The 25,735-nt window shown below is 31.8% G+C and overlaps 2 protein-coding genes across 5 annotated transcripts; both read right to left on the minus strand.

Moving 5' to 3' along the window:
- Nucleotides 1-6,743: 6,743 nt before the first annotated feature.
- LOC105770498 (putative cyclic nucleotide-gated ion channel 15) lies at nt 6,744-11,002 on the minus strand. 3 transcript variants are annotated; one of them, XM_012591720.2, is made up of 8 exons: nt 10,767-11,002; nt 9,923-10,023; nt 9,212-9,797; nt 8,899-9,111; nt 8,443-8,735; nt 8,100-8,211; nt 7,669-7,905; nt 6,744-7,585 (listed from the first exon to the last, which is right to left on the minus strand). In XM_012591720.2, exons 2-8 carry the CDS (start codon nt 9,949-9,951, stop codon nt 6,908-6,910), a joined length of 2,148 nt encoding a protein of 715 aa, XP_012447174.1. In that variant the 5' UTR covers nt 9,952-10,023; nt 10,767-11,002; the 3' UTR covers nt 6,744-6,907. The 3 variants fall into 3 exon arrangements, with proteins under 3 accessions (XP_012447174.1, XP_012447175.1, XP_052487806.1); XM_012591721.2 differs by having other exon boundaries at nt 9,923-10,026; XM_052631846.1 differs by lacking the exon at nt 10,767-11,002 and adding an exon at nt 10,224-10,370.
- Nucleotides 11,003-21,973: 10,971 nt separating this feature from the next.
- Nucleotides 21,974-25,101, minus strand: LOC105767927 (exosome complex component RRP41-like). Of its 2 annotated transcripts, XM_012587531.2 has the most exons (8): nt 24,877-25,101; nt 24,148-24,226; nt 23,899-24,001; nt 23,636-23,756; nt 23,225-23,313; nt 22,444-22,593; nt 22,151-22,254; nt 21,974-22,042 (listed from the first exon to the last, which is right to left on the minus strand). In XM_012587531.2, the coding sequence occupies exons 1-7, from the start codon at nt 25,013-25,015 to the stop codon at nt 22,165-22,167; spliced, it is 771 nt and encodes a 256-aa protein (XP_012442985.1). In that variant the 5' UTR covers nt 25,016-25,101; the 3' UTR covers nt 21,974-22,042; nt 22,151-22,164. The 2 variants fall into 2 exon arrangements, with proteins under 2 accessions (XP_012442985.1, XP_012442984.1); XM_012587530.2 differs by having other exon boundaries at nt 21,974-22,254; nt 24,877-25,100.
- Between the last annotated feature and the right edge of the window lie 634 nt (nt 25,102-25,735).

A 25,735-nucleotide genomic window follows, 5' to 3' on the forward strand; every position in this document is an offset into this window, starting at 1 on the left:
CATTCATTATTTCTCAATTAATCTAACCCTAGACATTAATGATGCATTATTTGTTTTACTAATGAAAATGGATAAAAAAAAGTTGGTAGCCTGTAGCCATCAAGGCCTCAAGGGATTATTCCCAAGGTTTTTCTATTGGGTGCATGTAGCAGGACACTTGTTACAAAATCCATCATTGAATCAATTATAAAAATAATCGAAATTATTATTTGTTATTTTAGTTATTATTAGCAGTTTAACTTATGTTTTGAAAAAAAAAATTGAATAATTTATATTGTTATCTTATTTGAAAATTCAAATATTTATATATGTGGAGTATGGATCATCTGTTAATATATATCCATCTAATGTGAATGTACGAATCAAAATTTCTTTTAAATATGATGTGATAGTAGGGGTGTTTAAACGACCGGTTCGATTAATTTTCGAATCGAATTATTCAAATATAAAATTTTTAACCGTTAATCGAATCAAAATTTTTAAATACATAAACCAAACTGATATATTTCGATTAATTGGATCGGTTATTCAAAATTTATATGTTTTTCTTTTGATTAAAATAAATATAAAATATATACAAAAATACATTGTTAATGTTCATTTTCTTATTTTTATAATAGTTTAAAAAATTTAAATGGAGGTGAAAATAATAAATAATATATTAAAAACATTACATAAATTTTAAAAGTTAATAACCAAACAAAAGTTAACAATTATATATAATATATATTATTTATTTCGATTAACAAATAATTAATAATTAACTAATTTTTAATTGAATTAAATTTGACCATCGATCGATTAACTAAATTAGATTAATTCAATCAATTAATCGATTTTAACGGAATTATAAACTATCTCAGATAAAATACAAATGGATTAAACAACATTTAAAAAAGTTGTTTTAAGCCGTATTCGTGGACGAATATGATTCAAACAATTAATGATTTAATAACCTGCCTCCCAAAAAAGAGTACTGTGTTGATTAGAATAATTGGTACTTGTACAAGAGTCAAACAATTAAATTAGTGGAAAGAAAAAAGAAAGTGTTACATCAGATGAAGAGAGGTCTAGTGGTTTTCAACTTAAAACAAACTTACTTCTTTTAATGTGAAAAGCCAGACCAGTACCACCGACTTCTGTTTTGTCGAGTGAGACAATTCAATGTCACGTTGTTTTCCTTATGTTTTCTCTTTCTTTCTTTTTTCCCATTTCAATATCATACAAAAATCAATAAATAAACAGCTCCCATCCTTCGACTATATATATGATGTCATTAATCAAAATACAGAAATAAAAAAAATTGAATTGATGGAGGAGAGTTTGAGATGCAAATTTATATACGGAAATTGTATGTGTATAGCTTAAAATAGAAACGGTTGATTTAATTCGCTAATTGCATGTGACTCTTGCTTCAAATTAACATGACTTTGTTGGTCGCATTTTTGGCTACGACTTGGTACATTAAAAGACTAAATCCCTACCATAAAAGGGAACAAAAAATATATTAAAATAAAAAATTTAATTTTGATTAATTCATATTTAAATTAACATGTTAAATATGAACCTTATGAAAAAGGATATTATATGAAACTATGATCCTACGTCATATCTATCTATTTCCAATAGTAGAATGTCAAATGTCATGCTCCTATTGAAAAATGATAGGAATGACGTGGAATCACAGTTTCATATAATCACTTCTTTAAATGTTATAGTCATTATTATTAGAAAGATTTTATTTAAATATTATTCCAAACTCGAACAATATTAATTTTAAACCTTAAAACGAATTAAAAGACTCATAATTATTTAAAAAATATATGATTAGACTTGGTAATTCGTATGTGAAAAATATTACTGCAAACAATAATAATATAATAGTTGGCATTGCTTGCTTGCATATTGTCACATGTTAACATATCTCACCTAATGTTATGCAGCTGTGAATCCCATGAATACACAGCTATTGTTAACATAAATATTATATTAGCTATGGATCCTATAACTATGAATGTATGTTCATGAATCGTGGAAATTAAAGTGGCTTCGACGACTACTAATGACACAAGAAATTCAATCTATTATATATATATTCATGAATTAATGCTATAATTATAGTGAACCAATGTTAGGGCTTTTGACTTGATTCCAATTCCCAGTCACATGCTTCAAGTACAAGTTATTGAGATACTTGATTGAAGCATGCATGCATGGAACTGAAGGTCAAAACTTCCCACTGATGCATTGCTTTTAGAAGATCTAGAATGGGGATAGGGTGCATTTCGGTGGACTAATTAATTAAAGGCTTAGCTCTTTTGACTCAAACTAAAGCATAACCTATATATCTGCATGCATGGACTGCTTTTCGGTCGTATCATTCAAATTTCAAAATCCGCAGTACATAAGTTTGGGATATTTGACATCAATGGATCAGTCGGTTCATTAATATTTAATACTAGAGTACGGAAACGAGGCAATGTTTTCTAGTATGGTTCATTTTAAATTGCTATTCTCTTTGTGTTATTAATTTCAGTATTAGGACTTTGTTGAATTTCTCACATGCATCGTTTGAAACGGCGTGCGGAAAGCTTTTCACAGAATATTCTGAAAATCTTTTAGATTGATAGTTTTTTAAGGAAAAAATTTTAAATAATTAATATTCAAACATGACTATAATCAAATTGTAAAATAGATGAGAATATTTGTGATCTTTAACACTTTATTTATAACAAATAAAACGTCTGAGAGAACATAAATATAAGCAAGCAAAGAGAAGGTTGTCGGATTTCAATATATTGTCTTCCAAATAATTGCAGTGGCATTGACATGATGCTAGCTAAGACAACTCGAGAGCGTGCTTGAAAATGTTGCTCAGTCAACAGTAAAAAGGAAACGATGGTGGTTGAATCGAACAATAGCCAATCCCGATGTAGTCATATGGGGAACTGCCTGCAGCCATTTTTTTTGGGTGGATTCCCAAAAAACACCTGTGAAAGTTTAAATGGGATGCATTCGAGTTGAGTCAGAATCCCATGAACATGACGCCGAAATTTTGTTTTTTATTTTTTTTTCAGCTGCCAAAGAAAGAAATGTTTATGTTATGGGATTACCACTCGAGTTTGTTTGTCTGTCATTGGAAGTTGGAACAAGAAATCCAACATTATCATTCTTTGTTTGCTACCTTGCTCAATTGTTGTTCATTTGTACTTAGCCCAACATCCCCCCCCCCCCCAAGAAAAAAAAAGTAAAATCCCCATGTTCCATAATAATTCAAACCTAGTCAGAGTCAATAAACTTTAAAAATATTTTAAATATATCTAAACATTTTTCGTTGTAGTAATCAAGCTTTAGTCTTTGATATAATTAAAGAGAATATATATATAAAATGAATTAATATTTTTGTTAAAACCGAGGGAAAATGCAAGGTTGAGGTTATTACATGGTTGGAAAATGGTTAAATAGAAAAAGAAGTTTCCCCACTTTCAAGGGAAATAACAGTAAGAAAATTGGTTTTGTTCTACCAAAATTTCTAATTAGCTCATTAATGTAATGATTACTACAAGCTCAGCAAATGACAGTTTTCTTAAATAGAACAAATGATAAAGTTGAAATCAAGCATCCCTGGTCAGAAAATTCAAAAACATGTTCACTTTTTAGTTTAGATATAGGGTGAATTCAGATAATTTTTGGGTTAGAATTAAATTGAATATTATCACGAAAATATAATTTTATTATTTTAATAATTTATATTTTAATAATTTTAAAATATTAAATTAAACTTTTATTATTTTAAAAATTAAATTATAATTTTATTATTATTAATTTAAAATTTTATAAATTATAAAAGAATTTAAATAAAAACTTCATTTTAAAGGAAGTTAAAACCCTTGTCAGTACCCTAATTCTGTCACCCTACATTGAAGTGATAATAAAGTGGAGCAAGTAAATATTATGAAATAATAATTATTTTATTGGTGGCATGCTTTTATTCAATCCTATCTTATTTTAGTGTGGATGTTAAAATTTAAATATCAATACTACTTTCCGTTTCATTTATAATTACCTCAATTTATTTCATATTTATTAGTTATTTTAAAGATTTCAATGTACATTTAACATATAAAAAAAATAACTTAAATATCTCATCTAAATATTTAATTGTTTATTTAGTGATGTATTACTATATTTTTATCCTTTTAAAAATAAAATATATAAAAATAAAATAGTAATTTTAAAATATTGAAGCAGGTGAGTTGAAGCGAGCAACCTGTCTTCCAAACCAAAAAACATGTTTTACGTTGTACTATACCGCCCCACCTCCATTGTTAAAGGGAAAAAAAAACAGTTTTTAGATTCAAAATGAATACTTATTATCTTTAAATCACAGTGTTATTATTATTATTATATAATTTATAAGCATATAAATATTGATCTATTATTCAATTAAAGGAAGATTGGATTAGGTCATCAACTCTTTTTTACATCCAAAATTCAGAACTTCCCTCTTTGTCGTCAAGCTAATTTGTCAATGGTCAAAGGACATAATTAAGGGTGCCTCGAGAGATTTGTTCCAATGAATTTGGCTTTAATAACTCATAGACCCCAAGTTGTCTTTTTGGAGGAGCATCAAAGTAACTCAATAAAGTAAAATCACATGTATTTTTTTAAAAAAATTGTCATCAGATTAAGAGATTTTATTTTAAAATTTTATTGAATTCAAATTTAAAAAAAAAAGAGCATAGGGAATGCTTTGGTTTCTAAATCATTTTTGAAAAATTCAATTAGCTTGATAGTTTATGGGAAAACATTATTCATTTACTTGTATGTTTGTGTATTTGTGAAAATTTTGGGTAGTACACACCTGAAGGCAGACTAGGCAAGGCCAATAGTCAAAGTGGGTCCATACCTAATGACTAAGCCCATAGCTAAAAGGAATGGCTTTGGGTATGATAGGGGATTGGGCCCATAAATTTCTACCATCGGCAGAGGGAATGTGGGACTCTGACCAACTTGTTGGGGGCCATTTCTGTTTATTTGTGTGTTTTCTGAATGCTACCACTTATAACTGTCCCTCTTTTTACAGCTAAACTTAAAATGTGTTTTACTCCATCAATGTCATGTGTCTGCTTTTAGTGTTTTATCATGTAAAAAGTTTGAGCCTTTCTTCATCCTTTCTCTCTAATTCATTGTAAAAACAGAGCCAATGGCCCTTTTTTTTCTTCCTTCATACTCTAAAAATGTGTGCTTTATATTATATAAACATTGTCCAGCAGCAATGATAACCTAAAATCTTTTAACCATGTGAAATGGAGGCACAAAAACCCAAAAAAAGAAAATAATTTGTAGAATCAAGAAATAGTTATAGAATAATTATAACAATATTCTTAGTTTTGATGTCATGAATAGACTCCAAAGAGTTTGCTATTTTTCATTTCTTTTAAAAAGATTAATTATTACTTGTATGTTGAAAAAGAAAGGGATTGGCCTAATGAAAACTTAAAAGAAATGTTTTTGGTAGAATCCCATTTGGTGGGGAAAGAAATTGGTGCATTGAAGGGCTAAGAAAGTTATTTAGTCCAGTCAAAGAAAATGGGCACCTAAAGTTGTATCATAATCATTCTCCTCACACTTTCACATTTATTTCTGTTTCACATTATAGTTTATTTTCTCTTCTAATTTTATAAAAAAAATTTATTTTTTGTTAAATTACTTTAAAATGAATGAAAAAAATTAACATGTGTTAACTTTTGTTGATGTGGCATACACATAGATTACCACGCGGATGATATGTTAACATTTAATTAATTTTTTAAATATTTTTATATTTTAAAACAATTTTAATGATTTAAATGTGATGTATCATCCACATTCCACACGGCAATCCATCTGTATGCCATATCTAAAAAAGTATTAATTTTCTTTCATTTTGGAGTGACTTGACAAAAAGAAACTTAAATTTAAAAGCTAAAAAATGCAAAAAATTAAATGGGAGCTAAATCTTATTTTGTGGTTTCGCTTTTTGTTTAACTTTTAAGAGTTTACATGCCATCTAAAGCGAAAGATGCGTAGCTGGGGTGCTACTTCAACATTGAAGGAGAAGAAGTCAAATAAAAAAAGTTAAAAATCCAAAAATATAATTATAGAATGATATGTGGTCTTTAAATTAACTTAAAAATCAATATAATGTATATAAGCTTTTTAAACTCTAATTTTGACATTAACAATTACAAAATTTTCATAAGAGATATCATGGGTTTATCTTTGGGCCTCTCATTTCTTTCTAAAATACGAGGAAGGTTACATGTGGGTTTACCTTTTCCCTTAATGGGACGAAATCCAATGGCAGTGCCATGCTTTATTTATCCGAGAATTCGATGGTTATGCATGGATGATGATAATGATGGACCTATGGCCGAATAAATTTCAACAAATTTTTTAATGTTTTTCCGTCCACGGGAACTGATTCATGGCCCAAATATGTCATTTCCAGTTAAGTCCTCGTAACCTATAATGTTACCCTTAAAAATGCTTTTAAAGCCCATTTGTGAGGGCGCTTCAGCGAAGGGCACTGTGGTGGGGGAACCCTTGAGAGTTCAACCAAGAATGCATACATATCATGGAAGGATGTTGATTACTTGAATTGCAGAACACTGAATGAAGTTGACAAAACTAAAAATTTGTCAACTTTTTTTTCCAGAGTACATCACTAAATTATGCTGTTTATAAATTTGTAAACTATGTTTTCCACCTTGTAATGTATATATTTTTTGATAAAATATTGAGCCAATAATAACTCAATCCATTTTTTGTTTACAGGTTGGCTAGTAAAGAAATCAAAGAAAATTTACAGGCATTGCTCGGTGATACCTACACACTACATCCCCAGTTGGGAGTGTTACCAAATTCATTCCTCGTCTACAGAAAAATCAGGCTCTGCTGGTTTGGGCAAGGAGCTGACAACCCCAGAACCAGATCCTGAATGCATCTTAACACCTATCCTAGTGCTTGCTGCTAGCCTGGCTGCATACATAGCCAAGCCTGAACCAGGTGCCGGTGGTTCAGGTTCTGCAGCCATCACCAAGTTCTCCTTAGCTCTAAGTTCAGCCGCTTCCTTTCGTTTCTTAAACCGACGCCATGCTGCTTGTATGAAACAGGCGGCCCATGTCCTCCACTGGTGTGAGTAAAACCGGAATTTGTGTCTTAGTTGTTTGCTATGTAATCTTCTGAACTGTGATGCCACAAATTTGAGGTCTTCGGCTCTAAGAGCAAAGGCCTCTACTTCTGATATTGCTTTAACTGTGCGAGTTGAGCATGGGAGAATGACACTCGGACGAGGATCCAATGCCCATGTAAGCAGTTCCTCACCGCAGAAGTCTCCCGGGCCAATCTTGCATGAATTGAAGAATCCGGTACGGCCACCATTCGTGGTATAGGAATCTAGGTGGCCTCGAATTATGAAGAGCATCTCATTGACAGGATCACCTTCGCGGACTAAGATAGTGCCTTCAGTGCACAAGGCTGGTTTAAGTCTCTCACAGATTGCATCTAACATCCTTTCATCCATTTGATCAAACAGTGGGACCTGTTGATATAGTTGCATTACATACCAAGCTTAGTTATTGCATGAAGTCTAATCTCTAGTGTAGTCAGATATTAAAAACTTACTCGCCGAACAAGGTCGAGACAGAGGTGGCGTTTGATGTCTCTACGTAGATCCAAGGGAAGGCCTTTGAGTAAAGCTTCTTCATCAACTCCTCTTGTAGCTAGCCATTTATACTGATCATATTTTCTGACAGATTGCTTTAGCTCAGGAGGAAGTTGCCTGTGACGCATCCATTGCTCTGTATCAGTTCTCCTAATTCTCCATTCTTCCAACCTAACAGTTGTCGATTGGAGGTATGTCTGCCAGTGAAACATTATCAGAGTTAGAAATTGCTAACAACCATGATATCAAACTTTTTTGTTAACTCGAAGATCATGTCAAATATTTCACTCAAGGATGGTTTTGAGATGTGTCTATATGTTATTAATCAATCATTACGAATGAAAGCTAGATGCTTGCGTTTCCATGAAAAGTTTTGGGGGAAAGGACTTACTTGCATATTCCCAATGAGCAGCGCAAAGAGAACCAGACCAAGGGTTGCAATAATGATGGCAAAAATTATTTCACCCACATAAGTGCTTGTGTCAAGATTTTGTCCCAGAGAACTGCAATGCATGTAGGAGACAGAGCATCAGAGTTTAATGTTTTATGTCTGCAATAAGTTTAGCTCTAAAATCCCAGAGCCATACTGCAGCTGGAAATGCACTTGAAAAATAAGGTTCTTTTTTATTGATTTCTTAAACAATTCGTCTTCTTCTTCTTCTTCTTCTTCTTCTTCTTCTTTTGTTTTAATTCTTTGTTAGAAGAAATGAAAACTTTATGGGGACACAACTGACCTCAAGTTCCTTAAACCCCACCAGAGGCAATAAAAGTACTTGTTGGAGAATGGTGAAGTTGTAACATCAAATGTCAAGGCATCACCATATATACCGAACTGATAGAAGCTGGAACTTGGATTGCATAGGTTAGTAATATTGCTGGACTTGAACCAGGTATCCCTGCCAGGGTCTTTAACCCTGTGGCAATCAAAAAATTTATACTGACACCATGGATCCTCGACATCACAGGCAGTCCTCCAGCATGCTTCTTGTCGCTCTATTGCGAGAAGATACCAGCAAGCTCCTAAAACCTTTTCAAAAAAAGATTGAATTAAGCTTTTTTTTTTTTGAATTGGCAGTCTTTTTCGTTTTCCATACTGAATATGGTTCTTCTGAGTAGAATAACATACTGCAAGCTAAAAGCAGCCATTTTTACTTGTAGACTCGTAGTTTATAGGTTTCAGAATCACTTACATGGCTAGCCAGCATGTAGAGAATGAGGTTATAAGCAGCGCCGGCCCATGCTGTTTCTGTAACAACACCAGTGGCCTTGACAATTTGTGATGAGAGTGGAAAAATTAGAAAAAGTCTGGGAAGGTACTGGAAAATGATTATGAAGCGGAGTACGTTTTTCGTGTTTGTCATCGTTGAACCTCTAAGATTTGGAATGACAATCCAGATCAAAACCTGGGGATGATAAGATACAGCAAATTCGATGCCTTAGTCTTACACATTAAATCATTAAAATACTCTTATTAAAAGATGAAATGTTTAAATGAGTTTATACCTGAGGAAGTGGCAAGGCAGCAATTAAATCAATCCAGAAACTTTTCTGGAGGTACCTGGAAGCAATCTTCCTGGAATCTATTACAAGCTCTCCTCTCCCAAATACACGAGAAGGAGGCGCAACATAAGCTGTCCGAAACCGAATCAAAATCTGAGTCAAATAAAAGGCATCAGCCAATGATCTAACAATGGTGAGGATAACTTCATGTGGTATTCCAATATCAATGCAGACTTCTTTCCAAACTACTGGCAAATAAAAGAACAAAGGATCCACAAACAAAGACACTAAGCATGATATTAGGAAAATCTTGTTCCACCGGTGAATAACCGGTCCCCGAGGATCCAAAATCTTCTTCTTCACTCTCTCAAAGTCCTCTGAGAATACCCTGGACAGTACTTTAGCTTTTAAGGATTTGCCTGTCCTACAGCTACTACTACTACTACTAGTAGGCAACTCCTTGTCACCCTTCTTGGTCCCGGGCTCTGATATTTGGGTTCCATCAATGTTGAATTTCAGCTTTATCATATTCATACCATCTCCATTAATGGTGTTGTGGAGCTTTGCCAATTCAAGATCATCTTGAAATCTGAAAAAAAAAAAAAACATATGTTAAGCCAGGAATATCAATTTGATTGTTCCATTGCTGGTTTGATATGCTAAAGTAAAATGAGAGGTTACTGAAACCATTAAAGAACAAAAGACGGAACAAACCTTACAGATCTCGAATTACCATACCCCATGGCTTTTCTTACAATGCTGTTGTTGTTGCCGTCGTTTCAGTTATTAGATTGGATCCGTAGAAGGGCGAGAGACTGCTGGCCAAAAAAACAAACAGTTTATGGATATCAGGTCATGAATAAACTGAAGTTAACGTAGGCAAGTGGCAAGGACTCAAAGCCATACAAGAGCAGCAAAGGCCCTTTAATGGCTACTTGAACCAGAAATCATGTGACCTCTGGCATAAAAGATTTAACTCAGCTTGAAAATGAAGTAGCTCTAAAGGCCATCCTACCCCTTTTTTAGGGCGAAAGAACTGGTCAAAACACGTGACCCATTTCTTTATTCAAATCTTCATAAAGGGTTTCCTCTAGACCACCATAGAAAATATGTCTGATTTTCTATATTTGTCAGTACGAGTTGAAGCAGGAAAAATACATGAAATATCCATGAAACTTTCTCTATATTTTATTGTATATATTGGATCAAGATCAAACACCCAAAAATTTTAAATTTTTTGATACCCTTCCTTAAACCAAAATAATAAAAATAATAATAAAAGCAAATAAATGGCTTAAAGGTCATGGATTCATTGCTGACACCATTTCTTTTTAGAAATTTAGTCAGCTTGATTCCAACAGAAATATGGAAGATAGAACATTGACCATGACATTATTTTCTTGATTTATGGATTTTAAAAGGAAGAATTAGCAGTTTGGAAGAGAATGAGTCAATAAAACAAAGTTGAATGGAATATGATTCTGAATACACAATTAAAGGTTAGATCCTTAAGACTCATTCCATCAAACAGGGACATGAGAAAAAAGAGAAAACTCACAAGCATTAGGCCAAACCATGTAAAATCCTTAAGACTCAGTTTTCTTCTTCACTTCAATTCAGTTTCAAACTAATCCGACGATGATTTTCTAAGAATGAAAATGTTCGCCCAATCTTTTTTTTACATGAAAAACATTCAAAATAACTGTAAAGTATCTGGAAATGAAAAGCTTAAACCAACACTTTCCACTGTTAGAACAATGAAGAATAAACCCTTCTCGATGTACACGCCTTAAATTGATGGGTTTTTTATTTATATATATGTTAACAATTATTACAAGTTTTTGAGTAACTTAGAAACCAAAGAATTCCAAGAAAGTGACAAAAAGAGTTCATACCAAGTAATTAAAATGGGTATATTTAATATTAATTGTCATAACATTAAGAAAAAGAAAAAATATAATATATAGTTATTATTTTGCTCAACTTTTTACTAATAAAATTAATAATTGAAAGTGGGAAGAAAAGACAGAGAGACAGCATCATATGAGTGTGTCTTTATAAACCAAAAAGAAGAACCAGAAAATGGTTAGGAGAAGAGGGGTTCCATAATCTGTACTTCTGTTTATGTACTTTTATTTTTTTATTCATAAATCCGTATATGATTTGTCATTAATTTTATAATTTTATTTATTACTTTTATGTAAGATCCAAGGCGTTGACTGCGTTAGATACGAATGCCTATGGAATCTTGAAACGTGCTTCTCCAGTAATGTACGGTAAGTCTACAACCGCAAGATGTGGGTAATAGAAATAAAAAGTTTCCTTTTTTTCCTTTTAAATTTTGGGGCAAATGACCAAAAAAAGTCCTTTTTTTTTAAAATTTATCGAAAGGGGCCGATTTTTTGATTATTTACCGGAATGGACTATTTTCCGCGAAATCGCGTCCACGTCAGCGTGATGTCAGGGTACGTGTCAGGACATCGCATCCACATCAGCGCGATTTGCTTACGTGGATACAAATCGCGCCTACGAGGACGCGATTTGCTGACGTGGATGAACAGTTTATGTTTTTAAGCTTGGAAAACTTTGAAAGGCCATAACTTTTCGCTCGGTTGTCCGATTTAGACGATTTTTTTATTTCAAATAACTTTTCGAGATCTACGCGCTGACAAACAGCCGAAGACGGTTTGTTGCAGTTTTCGTTGAAAAAGATCCCTTTTTGCCCCTAAATTTTGATTTTTTCGGTTTAAAATTGAATTTTGAAACATTCAAATCATTATTTTCCTTATTTATTTGAAGTAAATACCAGATCTTTTTTTACAGAATTGTCTTATATCATCCTGTTATAGGTATAAGTCAACTCATTCCACTTTTGAGAAGTTCCCTAAAATTTTCTATTTTATTCAATTTAGTCCCTAAAACCTAAATAGTCATATTTTCAAATATAAGCTTCTTTTTCAATTCAAATTCAATTTAATCCTTCCATAACATTCAAATATTCTTAAATACAAAATTTCATGCTAATTTTGAAATAATTACACTTTAGTCCCTATACTAGTAACTAACAAATTATACTTTACAAATTAGTCCTTATTCATCTCTAAGCAGTTTGTCAGCGTGTAGATCTTGAAAAGTTATTCGAAATAAAAAAAATCGTCTCAATCGGACAACCGAGCGAAAAGTTATGCCTTTCAAATTTTTCCAAGCTAAAAAACATAAACTGTTCATTCCACGTCAGCAAATCGCGTCCTAGAGGGCACGATTTGTGTCCACATCAGCAAATCGCGCTGACATGGACGTGATTTCCTAGCGCGTACCCTGACATCGCGCGGACGTGGACGCGATTTCGTGGAAAATGGCCCATTCCGGTAAATAATCAAAAAATCGGCCCATTTCGATAATTTTTTGAAAAAAAATGGCTTTTTTTGGTCATTTGCCCTAAATTTTGATCCAAATTATAAGTGTTGAGTATTTAAATTTATTTTTTTATAAATAATTTTTTTAATTAATTTTATTATAACTTCTCATCATATCAATTCTTTTTTACATAATGGTTAGAATTACCCATTACCCCTCTTCAACCTATAAATAGGAGATAATGCGCTTTAGCACACTGGAACCCACATGCATTAACAATAATACTCATTCCGATCGAGATAAAACTCTATCAACTTTTTCATAAACAATTCTGAATTAATAACAAACAAGCCAAATCAGCCATTAACTGGTACTGGTTAAAGCTATTTATTAATATTTCAAGGTTTAGTATTTGAATCTTAATATTAACAGCCCTTAAATGGTTAACTAAAGTGTAATGATAAGCAAATTTTTATTTAGTGTAATCATACAAACAAAATTTTGATTGCAGTTTATATGTACATATATCAAATTTTGATTTTGATGCAATTAAATAAATATATTAATTTATTTTTATATTACATAAATATAATTATTTATATGTAAATGTAAAGCAATTCTACATAGATAATTATATTAGTGATTTGTAAAAATAAAATAAAATAATCAACAGTTGCAGAAAAGGAATTTGAGGATGACTTGAAATCATGTAACTTCGGGTGAGTTTGGATGGGCGGTGCGTTTACCTGCGGTTAGTGTAAAAACAGCGGTGGCGGTGATATTAGACACTGTACCGATACTGTAGCATGAGACAAAAAAAAAGCGTATATCAAAAGAAAAAGAAAAAGAAATATTAGAAAAAAAGAGCCTAACAAAATTGACTATGCTGACAGAGATATTACATTAGAACCTTGAAGCTTTAAGAACTGACATCAACTGAACTAGCTTTGGTTTCCTCACAGGGTTCTGATCCCACACTGCGTATATCAATCATTACAGTGTTAGATTGGCAATGGAGTGAGTGCATGAACCTTTCTTTTTCACTTTTTCCATTCACATGTGTTGAATTTCTAGCTTCAACATCTGCATTTTCTTTTCTTAACCTATTCTATACTTTTTTCATATTACAAAAGGTGTTTAAAATTTTTGACCCAATCCAATTTTTCTGGAACTATGTTAAGCTTGTATTTTAAAACATTTCATAATTCTTCCCCTGAACACTTACCATAATAAATCGAGTCCTTCCCATAAATTCAGTTATACCAATAGTGATAAGGTTGAAAAACTGAAAGAAGTAAAGAACAAGTCACAGGTTGAAACAGTTGAAGTAAAAAGTGTGTTGTGATGTTGGTGGCCAGCCTGACCATATGTCTTCCTTCTGGCGTGACGGTGCAGACATTTTCCAATATCCATTCGATTTCAAACTACTCCTTTATTTGTTCACATTGCCAGCTTAACCTCACCAACCTTGTATTTATTTGCTTATTTCAAATCATGAGGATTATTTGGATAAATAAAAGATTTGGATGCCGACAAGCCACCGAGATCTCGCTTCTTGCCAGCTTCATTTTATGACCTTTCATTTTTTGCCCTCTAAACCTTCTTAAAAATGCTCCAACTCGTTTCTAAAAGGGGATCAATAATAATCTTTTTTTCTTGTTCAAAAATTTATTAGGGACAAAATGATGCCTAATTCATTCATGGAATAAAAACAAGGAGGTATCTAGTACTAAAAAATCAGAAATAATTAGACCAATTAAGAAGAAAAAAGTTAGTTACACGTGTGACGATAATTCATACTTAACTGCCAGAATGAGGCCAGCTCAATGTTAGATGATGGTGCAACAGCCAAGAAATTAAATCAGGCCCATTCATATCTTGGAAGCTAGCAATATAGTGGTCCCACCAACATCTTAAAGTGCTCTGCATGGATCATGCATGACCCACGTTTCCATATATAGCATAACTAACTACATTAAAAGTATTAGACAACCACCTGTATTTAGTATCAGACTATTTCAAAAAAATGAATAGATAAGTTTTTATAAAATTAATTGTCTAATGTTTACACATTCTATCAATTTAACCATAAATATAAAAAATTTAACAAATTTAGCCCTTAAGGTTTACAAAATTTTTCATTTTAACTCTAATTCTAAAAAATTCAATAAATTTGACCCTCAACATTTACAAAATCTGTCAATTTACTCCTAGCTCAAAAAATTTAAAAAATGTTTAAAAAAATCACTTTTAGCCCTTTATAACCCAATGGCTAACCCGTGTGAGATATTAAAAAAAAAAGGAGTACCCTCTTTCAAGTCACTTGCAACAATTCCTTTATGGAATAATTGGTTGCATTACTACCTGAACAAATAACGTTCTTAATGCATTTATTTTCTTTTGGATCTTAAATTTTTTTGTGCTTTATCCCAAATTTTTAGAGTTTTTTTTTTTTTGCAAGTGGCTTGAAATAGGATACTCTTTTTCTTATTTTAATATCTCATATGGGTTAGCCGATGGGTTATAAAGGGCTAAAAATGATTTTTTTAAATATATTTTTAATTTTTAGAGCTAAGACTAAATTGACAGATTCTGAAAATATTGAGGGCCAAATTGATTGAAATTTTTAGAATTATAACTAAAATGACCAATTTTGTAAACACATTGAGAGCTAAGTTTGTTGAATTTTTTGTACTTAGAATCAAATTGATAGAATGTATAAACATTAGGGGGCTAATCTTGTTACTAAACCAATAAAAAAAAACGCACATCATTTCAAAGTGACTAAAATATTTAATTTTGGAAAGTTCTGTGACTAAATCGAAAAAAATTATAGGCGTGTGACCAAAATAAAACGAAAGGCATAGTTAGGTGACATTTTTATAATTTTCTTATAAAAGAAAATTTCAGTTACTATTTAAAAAATAAAATTTAACGGTGGGTCAATTTGCATGTTTCGAAATGTATAAATATTAATTTTTATTTTTTCTCTGTTTGTAATAATCTAATTTTTAGTGGTGTCGGAAGCAGTAATTTGAGATCACTAAATCCGACCAATGAGTTAAAATTTAATAAACTAATAATTATGGGTCAAGTGTGAATTTATAAGAATTTTTGAATTAGTGAATTTTGTGATTTATTGAATTTTGTGATTTAAAAATAATTTAATAGGTAAATTGAGTCCAAAATGAGGTATCGAGACCTCGAGTTCATAAACCAAGCCATAAATATTTTTATAAATATTTATGGAGCATCATTGAGTTAGTATAAAAGTTTCGTTAGAAAATTTTAACGTTTGGATAATCAATTAATTAAAAAGAACTAAATTGAAAATAGTACAAAATTTGTTAAATTGTGATTAAATAGCTTAAGTGACTAATAATGAGGGATTTAAAAGGCAATTAGGCCCAAATCATATGGGCTGGACGGTTGGGCAAGAAAAATCAGCAAGAAAGTAAGGAGAAACAATGGCAAAATTGGAAATTTTACAAATTAAATATATAAAACAAAGATAAAAGTCAAAAATCTAGAGATCTCTTCATAATTTATCAGCAAAAACGCCATAGGAAGTCTGAAACAAACTGGTTTCTCATATTTTTATACCATATCAGGAATTCGAAGATAAAAACGAAAAAGAGAAAGTATCGAACTAGTTTCTGAACTTTTACAACTTCTACGAATTAGCCTAGGTAAGTTCATATGGCTAAACTTTTATGATTAATTGTTAATGCGGGAATGATATAATGTATCAATTCCTATATTATTGTTAAATTATGATTATGGTAAAAATGAGAATAAGATGAGATTGTTAGTTCAAATTAAGGGATACGCAGGATTGAGTACATACCTTCGGTAACCAGTGATGTAACACCCCTTACCCGAGACCGTTGCCGGAGTCGAGCATGAGGCGTTACTTGACTTAACTTAAAAGTTTAGAGCATAAAAAATTACTTTCAAAATTAATTTTACCATTCACAACAAAGCTGTCCACCTGCGCAGCAGTCACTAAATCAATTATAACTCAAGCTACAAAACTCAAAATTTAGATCCGTAAATTTTCCCTAAAACTAGACTCATATATATTTTTACCATAAAATTTTTAGAATTTTTAGTTTAGTCAATTAGTACAGTTTATTAGTTAAAGTCTCCCCTGTTTCACTGATTGACTATCCTGACCTCCTGTCACTAAAATTCAATTATCTCTTTGTACAGACTTCATATGATGCTTCAACTTATTTCTACTGAAAATAGACTCATTAAGGAATCTATACATATAAATTATAACAAATAATTCCTTCTGTACAATTTTAATGAATTTCTAAAGTCAGAACAGGGACTTCAAAAATTCTTGCCCTGTTTCACTAAAATTCAAATATCTAAAATATATAATTCTTTTACTTACTCTACTTATTTTATGTGAAAGTAGACTCATTCAGATTTAATTTCATATCTCACTCAACTTCTAATTCTATTTCCACTATTTTAGTGATTTTCAAAGTTACATCAATGCTGCTGTCCAAAAACTATTCTATTGAAATTTTAAAAATTTCAATATGACCTCTTATAATTACCTAACCTTCCCTGCAATTTCAAATCACAACCAATTTCAGTATTTCAACTACTTCACTTGAATACTAATGAAGTTCAACCAATCAACCATTTTAAACTAAAAACATGTATTTTTCAATGTCTAACACAACCATCACATTCAAAGTTACTTTGCATACTTAGTTATTCATTCTATTACTTTTTACTTCAATTTCCTATACATGCCATATAAATCCAAAAAGTTGTTTAACATAATCTACCAGAGTATATCTGGATAGTGTGATTCTGATGTAGATCCGATCCTCCGAATGTATAAATACGTCAATCTACAAGAAACAATAAACACACACAAGTAAGCTTATAGAAAAGCTTAGTAAGTTCATATGGCTGAAATTTAATGATTAAATGTTAATTTCATGAATTATATAGTGTATGATGAAATGTATTTAGTGTTGAAATGAGAGTAAAATAAAAATGTGAAAATCGAATAAATGATCAAATTAAGCGGAACGTCGGATTTGAGTACTTCTGATCAAGAGATAAAGTGATAAGTGGTAGCTTTAGCTACACTTATCTGATCAAGTGAAGAAGTGATAAGTGCTATACTTATCTGATCAAGTGAAAAAGTGATAAGTGCAATACTTATCTGATCAAGTGAAAAAGTGATAAGTGCTATACTTATCTGATCAAGTGACAAAGTGATAAGTGGTAGCTTAGCTACACTTATCTGATCAGGGACAAATGATAAGTGATCATACGTAAGACCATAGTTATACTATGGCAAAGTGAAAGTGAAGTACTCAATTTTCCGTAACCGTTCCTTCATTTTGATCAAGGATGATAAGTGACAAATGGGCCCAAAGGAATTATGGTAAAAGAATAAGTAGTAGTGAGTTTATACCAAGGAACACACCAAAGATTGTGGTTGACAGGTAAACTTAATAATGGTGTATATTGTATAAGTGTACAAATGTTTGGTAAGATTTATATTTTATGCCTATGAACTTACTAAGCTTTTCTATAAGCTTACTTGTGTGTGTTTATTGTTTCTTATAGATTGACGTATTTATACATTCGGAGGATCGGATCTACATCAGAATCACACTATCTAGATATACTCCGGTAGATTATGTTAAACAACTTTTTGAATTTATATGGCATGTATAGGGAATTGAAGTAAAAAGTAATAGAATGAATAACTAAGTATGCAAAGTAACTTTGAATGTGATGGTTGTGTTAGATATTGAAAAATACATGTTTTTAGTTTAAAATGGTTGATTGGTTGAACTTCATTAGTATTCAAGTGAAGTAGTTGAAATACTGGAATTGGTTGTGATTTGAAATTGCAGGGAAGGTTAGGTAATTATAAAGGGGTTATATTGAATTTTTTTAAAAATTTCAATGGAATAGTTTTTGGACAGCAGCATTGATGTAACTTTGAAAATCACTAAAAATAGTGGAAATAGAATTAGAAGTTGAGTGAGATATGAAATTAAAGCTGAATGAGTCTACTTTCACATAAAAGAAGTAGAGTAAGCAAAAAAATTATATACTTTTAGATATTTGAATTTTAGTGAAACAGGGCAAGAATTTTTTTGAAGTCCCCTGTTCTGACTTTAGAAATTCATTAAAATTGTACAGAAGGAATTATTTGTTATAATTTGTATGTATAGATTCCTTAATGAGTCAATTTTCAGTAGAAATAAGTTGAAGCATCATATGAAGTCTGTACAAAGAGATAATTGAATTTTAGTGACAGGAGGTCAGGATAGTCAATCAGTGAAACAGGGGAGAATTTAACTAATAAACTGTACTAATTTACTAAACCAAAAATTCTAAAAATTTTATGGTAAAAATATATATGAGTCTAGTTTTATGGAAAATTTACGGATCTAAATTTCAAGTTTTGTAGCTTGAGTTATAATTGATTTAGTGACTGCTGCGCAGGTGGACAGCTTTGTTGTGAATGGTAAAATTAATTTTGAAAGTAATTTTTTATGCTCTAAACTTTTAAGTTAAGTCAAGTAACGCCTCATGCTCGACTCCGGCAACGGTCTCGGGTAAGCGGTGTTACAAGTGATGAATTGACGGATAAGTCCATGGTGGATCCATGGCAAAGTGTGAAACGTAGGTATGGTATTTCAGTGAAGAAAACCATACTGAGTTGTGAAAAGTAGGTATGATGTTTCAGTGAAGAAAACCATACTGAGTTGTGAAAAGTAGGTATGGTATTTCCGTGAAGAAAACGATACTGAGTTGTGAAAAGTAGGTATGGTATTTCCGTGAAGAAAACCATACTGAGTTATAGCAATGTGAAATATTAAAGCAAATCGTGGCACCGGACAAACGATGTACTCAAATCCGTAAGACGATCCTTAATTTGACAGGTATTTGTAAGTGCAATTGAAGCTAAATGTCGGAATTGAAGTTGACATCTGATATTGAGCTCGATTGGATAGATTCATTGTTTGAGATTGTAGTTGGCAGGAAATATTGAATTTTTATTTGTTTATTAATGTTGTTAGTGAAATTTTGGTAAGATTTTATTATGAGCCTATGAACTTACTAACCTTTCTACAAGCTTACTTGTGTGTGTTTATTATTTCTTGTAGATTGATATATATATGTTCGGAGATCGGATCTACATCAACGATCACACTATCCAGATTTACTCTGGTAGATTTTGTTAAACAACTTTTTGATTTATATGGCATGTATAGGGAATTGAAGTAAAAAGTAATAGAATGAATGACTAAGTAGGCAAGGTAAATCTAAATGTGATGGTTGTGTTAGACATTGAAATATACATGTTTTTAGCTTGAAATGGTTGATTGGTTGAACTTTATTAGTATTTAAATGAAGTAGTTGAAATACTAAAATTGGTTGTGAATTGAAATTTGCAGGAATGTTAGATAATTATAAAGGGTTATATTGAATTTAAAAAAATTGCAATGGAATAGTTTTTGGACAGCAGCATTGACGTAACTTTGAAAAATCACCAAAAATAGTGTAAATTTAATTAGAAGCTGAGTGAGATATGAAATTAAATCTGAATGAGTCTAATTTCACATGAAATAAATATAGTAAGCAAAAGAGTTATATATTTTATATATTTGAATTTTAGTGAGACAGGGTAAGAATGGTTTTGAAGTTCCCTGTTCTGAATTTAGAAATTCATTAAAAATTTTACAGAAGGAATTATGAGTTATAATTTATATTTATAGATTCCTTAATGAGTCTATTTTAATTAGAAATAAGTGGAAGCACCATATGAAGTCTGTACAATGAGATAATTGAATTTTAGTGATGAGAGGTCAGGATAGTCGATAAGTGAAACAGGGGATAATTTAACTAATAAAATGTACTAATTGGCTGAACCAAAAATTCTGAAAAATTTATGATCAAAAGATATATGAGTCTAGTTTTAGGAAAAATTTACGGATCTAAATTTCAAGTTTTTTAGCTTGAGTTATAATTAATTTAGTGACTGCTGCGCAGGTGGACAGCCTTATTATGAACAGTGAAATAACTTTTAAAAGTAAATTTTATGCCCCGAACTTTTAAGTTAAGTCAAGTAACGCCTCATGCTCGACTCCGGTAACGGGCTCGGCTAAGGGGTGTTACAATGTTAATCATGTAAACCTGAACATAATATCTTCTTTTGGTTATTTAATGTATTAATATAAGGAAAAGATTATTATTACATAAATATTAAAATAAATTTACATTTTTAACTTAAAATTAGAAAGATAAGTAAAACTCTAGTTAAAAAGGTTTATTCAAATTAAATAAAACATTTTTTTCGTTACACTGAAAACAAGTTATGCGAGTAATTAAAAAGTATCAAGTAAAATTTTATTATTAATTTATGTAATATTGTTGTTGCAATAATTAAGAGAACGTGGGTTGAACACATACTACATCTCGATTTAAGGGAATTATGGGTGGTAATAAAATTATATAAAAGAAAGAAACTGACCAAATAGTAAAATAAGGATAAATATTTTCAAATGCAAAGCAGAAACGGAATTCATATATAAAACATATTGTACAGTATCTATTTACTATTTTAATGCTTATTTAACATATCACATTCTTGTGTTCTTGTATGGGTGTCAAAAAATATACGTATTATCCATAAATAATTTAAATTACACCCCAACCACCAGCAAAGAACATGACTGCACTCACTGCAATATGTGTTGTGTTAGGGCCAGCCTGAAATTGGGACCAAGGATTCCATCAGCAGATGGTGAAGTATGAGCAGCTCCCAGGGCCCGTTCTGTAGAGAAGTTTGGCCGAAACAAAAAGTCGACGCTAAATTATGGAGGTGATATCAATATGTATAATTAAGCTTCCACTTGTGGTTTCTTTTTTGAGAGCACACTAGTAGTTTCTTTAATAGTAAAGCGAGACGTTGATTTTTAAGGGTAGGGTAAGAAATCCGCCTGTGATGCCAGCAGCTGCGAGGCTTTCGGAGGTTATGATTGACATTGCACATGTTAATCGGGAAGCAGGGGTGGATGAAATTGGTTGAGATAGTGGAAGCCATAGCAGTCAAAGGGGAATTTTATCATCCTCTTCCTTGAATGTTCCCTGGAGATTTGCTGCGTCCTTTACAAATGTTTGTTTCTTGTTTGCGGTTAGAGAATGGCTGATAAGGTGCCAAAATGTAATATTATATGTAATAACTGTCTCCGACTTTCCTCGTCAGTTTTTGATGAACAAAAACAGATTAACCGGCCCGAAGATTGATGGTTTGTCAGCATCTCCCTCACGATAATAGAAACAAAATCAACTGCAAAGTTTTTATTTATTTATCTATACAATTTATGGGTGAAATTCAGTAAAAGATTTAGCTTCCACTTCAAACTTCAGCTCATGCGATAGATTTTTTTTTCTCAACTTGGAATAAAAGATGAATAATATCTGAAATGGGGGAAAATAAACTCAGTTACAAAATTCTCGTTAAAAAGGAAAGGTCAAAACGTAAAAAGAAAGAAAGATTGTATAATGAAAACAAAATTAGAAATATACATCTTCTTTGGTTTCTACTCTTGTGAGCCAGACGCGGCTTCCTTCAAGCATGTCCTCATCACTTTACCAAGCTTATTGCAAGCATCAAGGCAAAGCTGCATTGCCTGAACCAAACATTACAACTGTTAGCCTCATAACTATAGCAGCTTATGTTATCTAGACAATGAGCATTTTACGGGAAACAAATATTGAAGAGTCCATGGTACTTTTTAAATGACTAGCATTTTGATTTGCAGGAATCAGTTGCCTGAATTTTCAGCAAATCCTGATGAGAAGTAGATCAAAACACATACCTCATTAATATCTGGGGTTGACCATTCTCCTGTAAATGTTAGTTGAGTGACCTCATAACGAGAAGGCATACATGTAAGCATTAAGCTTCCATCTTGGTAGCTTTCCTCTTCGAGAACAGGATCAATCACAAGGTTTTTCCCTAGACAGGACTTGAAACCAAAATTTACACATTCAACACATGTGAAAAGATAAAGTTCTTCAAAGTGGAACTAGATCAGTATTCACTGTTCAACTTTAGAAAGGACAAAACCATTCTATCATGGATTTGAAGAATGGTATGATGCCATGCAGCAAAGAACAAGCTTCTGAATATCAATGTGCCTAATTGTTTTCCAGTTTGTAGCAATTTGTTATCAATCATACTTTAATTGTCACACAATCTCAAACACCAAATACATTTACGTATAAGACCAAGTCTGTAGGCATGTAACTGATATACTTGCATTAGCATCATAATCATAATAGCATAGTCATAAGATAGTAATGGTCTATGTTACTAGGACCCAGGGAATGAGTACCAGAAATGGATACATGTCTGACATTGACACTGGCATGCTCTTTTTTCTTATTTTTCTATAATTTCCATATATTTAGAGGACTATCCCTTATGTTTCAATACATGTCAGGCACATGTATTTCAATGAAAATGAAGAATTGGAGTAACGTAGCAGCCAACCTGAACTGAAGCAAAGTAAAATGAGTACAAATGAGCAGGAAGGAGGGCTCAAACCTATGCCTGCATAATGATAACAATGCTTAATGCAAACCAAAGACATTTACCACAGAAACTGCAGCAACAAGGTCATACATCATGATCCCCGCATCTGCAAGGGCAAGACTAGCACATGATATCACCACAGGAAGATCACCTGTAACCAATGTTATGAAGCTTATCAAGAAATGGCAATATAAGAGTTTAGGGCATATCCATAGCCCATAAGAATTTTGATTGATTAGATAAAACTTTTGACGCTCTACAACATTGTTAAATATTTATTTGCTAAAAAGAACATTACGTGAAACATTAGTAAGAATATGAGAACCAATTTTACAAGAGGCCATAAGAAGGTGCAAAAAAATAGATAGGTTAAGAAATGAAAGGAAAAAAAATTACTGATAAAGGCATCTGAATCAGAAAAAATAATAGGCCAATTTCAAGCCTAATTACTAAGGATCAATGAGAAGACTTACTGCCCCCAGATTCCAACACCAATGCAAAAACATCCACAGTGGTCTTGGGGAATGTTTCCAACATTATTGCACCTTCCAAAGCTTTATGAAGCATTGACGAAAACTCTTTGTGATCCGATCCCTATGGAAAGGGAGACCAAGAAATAGAATCAACTAATTTGAAGAAAATAATTAGAAGGGAGATAAAGACACTAAATCAACTACGTTATGCATATAATCTAATAGCACCACTAAAGCTTCACACTTCCAATCATCTCATATACCTGTCCTCGAACTGGAGTGGCAAATGTTGTATAGCTGACATTACAATTTAATCTCCCAGTATCACTGTACATCATTGCTTTCTTACTTTCTCTTGGCCCAAATCTAAATAGTTAAACACAATTAACAGATGAACATGTAAAGCAGTCTCAGTATTTGAAAGAAAATTTTACTAAAGAAAGATAAGGATTATAAAATCCCAAAAATAGTATCAAGAAGAACATGACAATTTAACATAGATATGCACTCACACAGATACAATGACTTTGGTACTCCCAAGCTCTGCATAAGCAGATCCGGAAGCAGAATTTACTGCACCTGTCCTGAAAACTACAAATCACCAACATTTTACGATTAATTTCAACTCAGCACAGCAGAATCTAAGAAAGCTTCATTTACAAGAGGATATGATGAATGATCCATAAATTTTCTATGAAAACACATTTTCCCTAGCTCCTAGGTGCCTAAAAACTATAAGAAAACCCATTATTGTGGTAGTAATGGGAAAGATGATCACACAGCATGACAACTATGCCACTGTGGAAACCTAATGCTCTCTTTTTTCATAAGCATGAGCATTCAATTATATATAAAGTAGTCAGAAGAACCAAAGATAGAACATGCTGGCACAAGTAATAACATATCATGAAGAAGCATAATCACTTAGCTACTCATTGAAATGGCCTTAATCTAGAGAGCAATGGAGAACGCTAGCCTATTCCTATACCCAGGTAATGAATCAAACTAACATACACAGAGGCACAAAAGAAAAATGAAAATTTTTCCCCATATGGATGATTACCAAAGAATGGATAGAAAGCTTACTAATATCTAAAAGACATCAAACTTTTCAACTTTATTAGCAAAATAAAATGCAAAATTAAAACCCAAATAAAAATAACCATGATAATGTTAAAAACAAGAGAAAAATAAAAAGGAGATAGGTTTAAAAATGAATAGAAAAAAGAAGGAAGCTTTACATGCTGGTCGGCACTGGTGGAAGCCACGGCCATCAGGTCGGACCCAATCGAGATCGTTGTCTTTGAAAATAGGGGGGCGAGTTTTTTGGCCAAGATTCGGCGAATACGTTACCGGAGCTGAACCGGGCTTTGCGGCCATGCTTTTTCTTCTTCTTGTTTCTTTTTCCTCTATTTACTATTTTGGTTTCAGTCGCAGCTCTGCTCTACCTTTTAACTTTCAAGTTGTTCCAGGTTTTATTGCTTCTGATGCCAGGTCAAGACGCGATGTGTTTTCACTTGGAAAGGCAAAACGGTGTCGTCCAGCTGATATTCTCATGCTTACCTTCCCTTTAGGAGTGTCAGTGAGCCACGTGGAGCCCAACCAAAAATTTTAAGTTCATTTGATAGGCCTAAATTCCGTTTAAAAATGGACTTAATTGCATAAATTCAATTAAAATAAAAATGTTAAAATCTGAACTTACCCTACCATGTTTATATTAAAATTTTTTATATAATTTTAAAAAATATATAACACATAAAAAATACTAAAAACATTAAAATAAATTTTTCTAAAAATTAAAAATAAATTAAAAATAATATGTATACTTAAATAACATTAAGATAGACACAACTCAATAAGCAAATACCTCTAAAATAGTAACAAGATTAATAATAAAAAAAGAATTATACAATATTCAAATAATAAGAACATAATAGTGAAATGGTAGCAAAATAGTGAAAAAAACAACAAAAAGTAGCAGCAAAATAGTAAAAAAACATCATTTTTTTTTTTGCATATTTGAGCTGGGTTCGGGCCAAAAAAACATTACTTGAGGCCTGACTCATTTTTTAAACGGACCTTATTTTTTTGTCCAAACTC

The sequence above is a fragment of the Gossypium raimondii genome, chromosome 5 (genome assembly GCF_025698545.1).
Source record: "Gossypium raimondii isolate GPD5lz chromosome 5, ASM2569854v1, whole genome shotgun sequence".
Taxonomy (NCBI): domain Eukaryota; kingdom Viridiplantae; phylum Streptophyta; class Magnoliopsida; order Malvales; family Malvaceae; genus Gossypium; species Gossypium raimondii.

Bases quoted from the DNA above. Each gene is read 5' to 3' on its own strand.
- LOC105770498 (XM_012591720.2), bottom strand. From the start codon at position 9,951: ATGGGGTATGGTAATTCGAGATCTGTAAG. The intron at 9,798-9,922 runs GTTTGTTCCGTC...TTTTTTTTTCAG, and splicing joins GGTAATTCGAGATCTGTAAG to ATTTCAAGATGATCTTGAAT. The intron at 8,736-8,898 runs GTAAGTGATTCT...TTTTTTGAAAAG, and splicing joins TCTACATGCTGGCTAGCCAT to GTTTTAGGAGCTTGCTGGTA.
- LOC105767927 (XM_012587531.2), bottom strand. From the start codon at position 25,015: ATGGCCGCAAAGCCCGGTTCAGCTCCGGTAACGTATTCGCCGAATCTT. The intron at 23,314-23,635 runs GTAAGTCTTCTC...CATTGGTTACAG, and splicing joins GGTGTTGGAATCTGGGGGCA to GTGATCTTCCTGTGGTGATA. The intron at 22,255-22,443 runs GTATGTGTTTTG...TGTTTGGTTCAG, and splicing joins CAACCCCAGATATTAATGAG to GCAATGCAGCTTTGCCTTGA.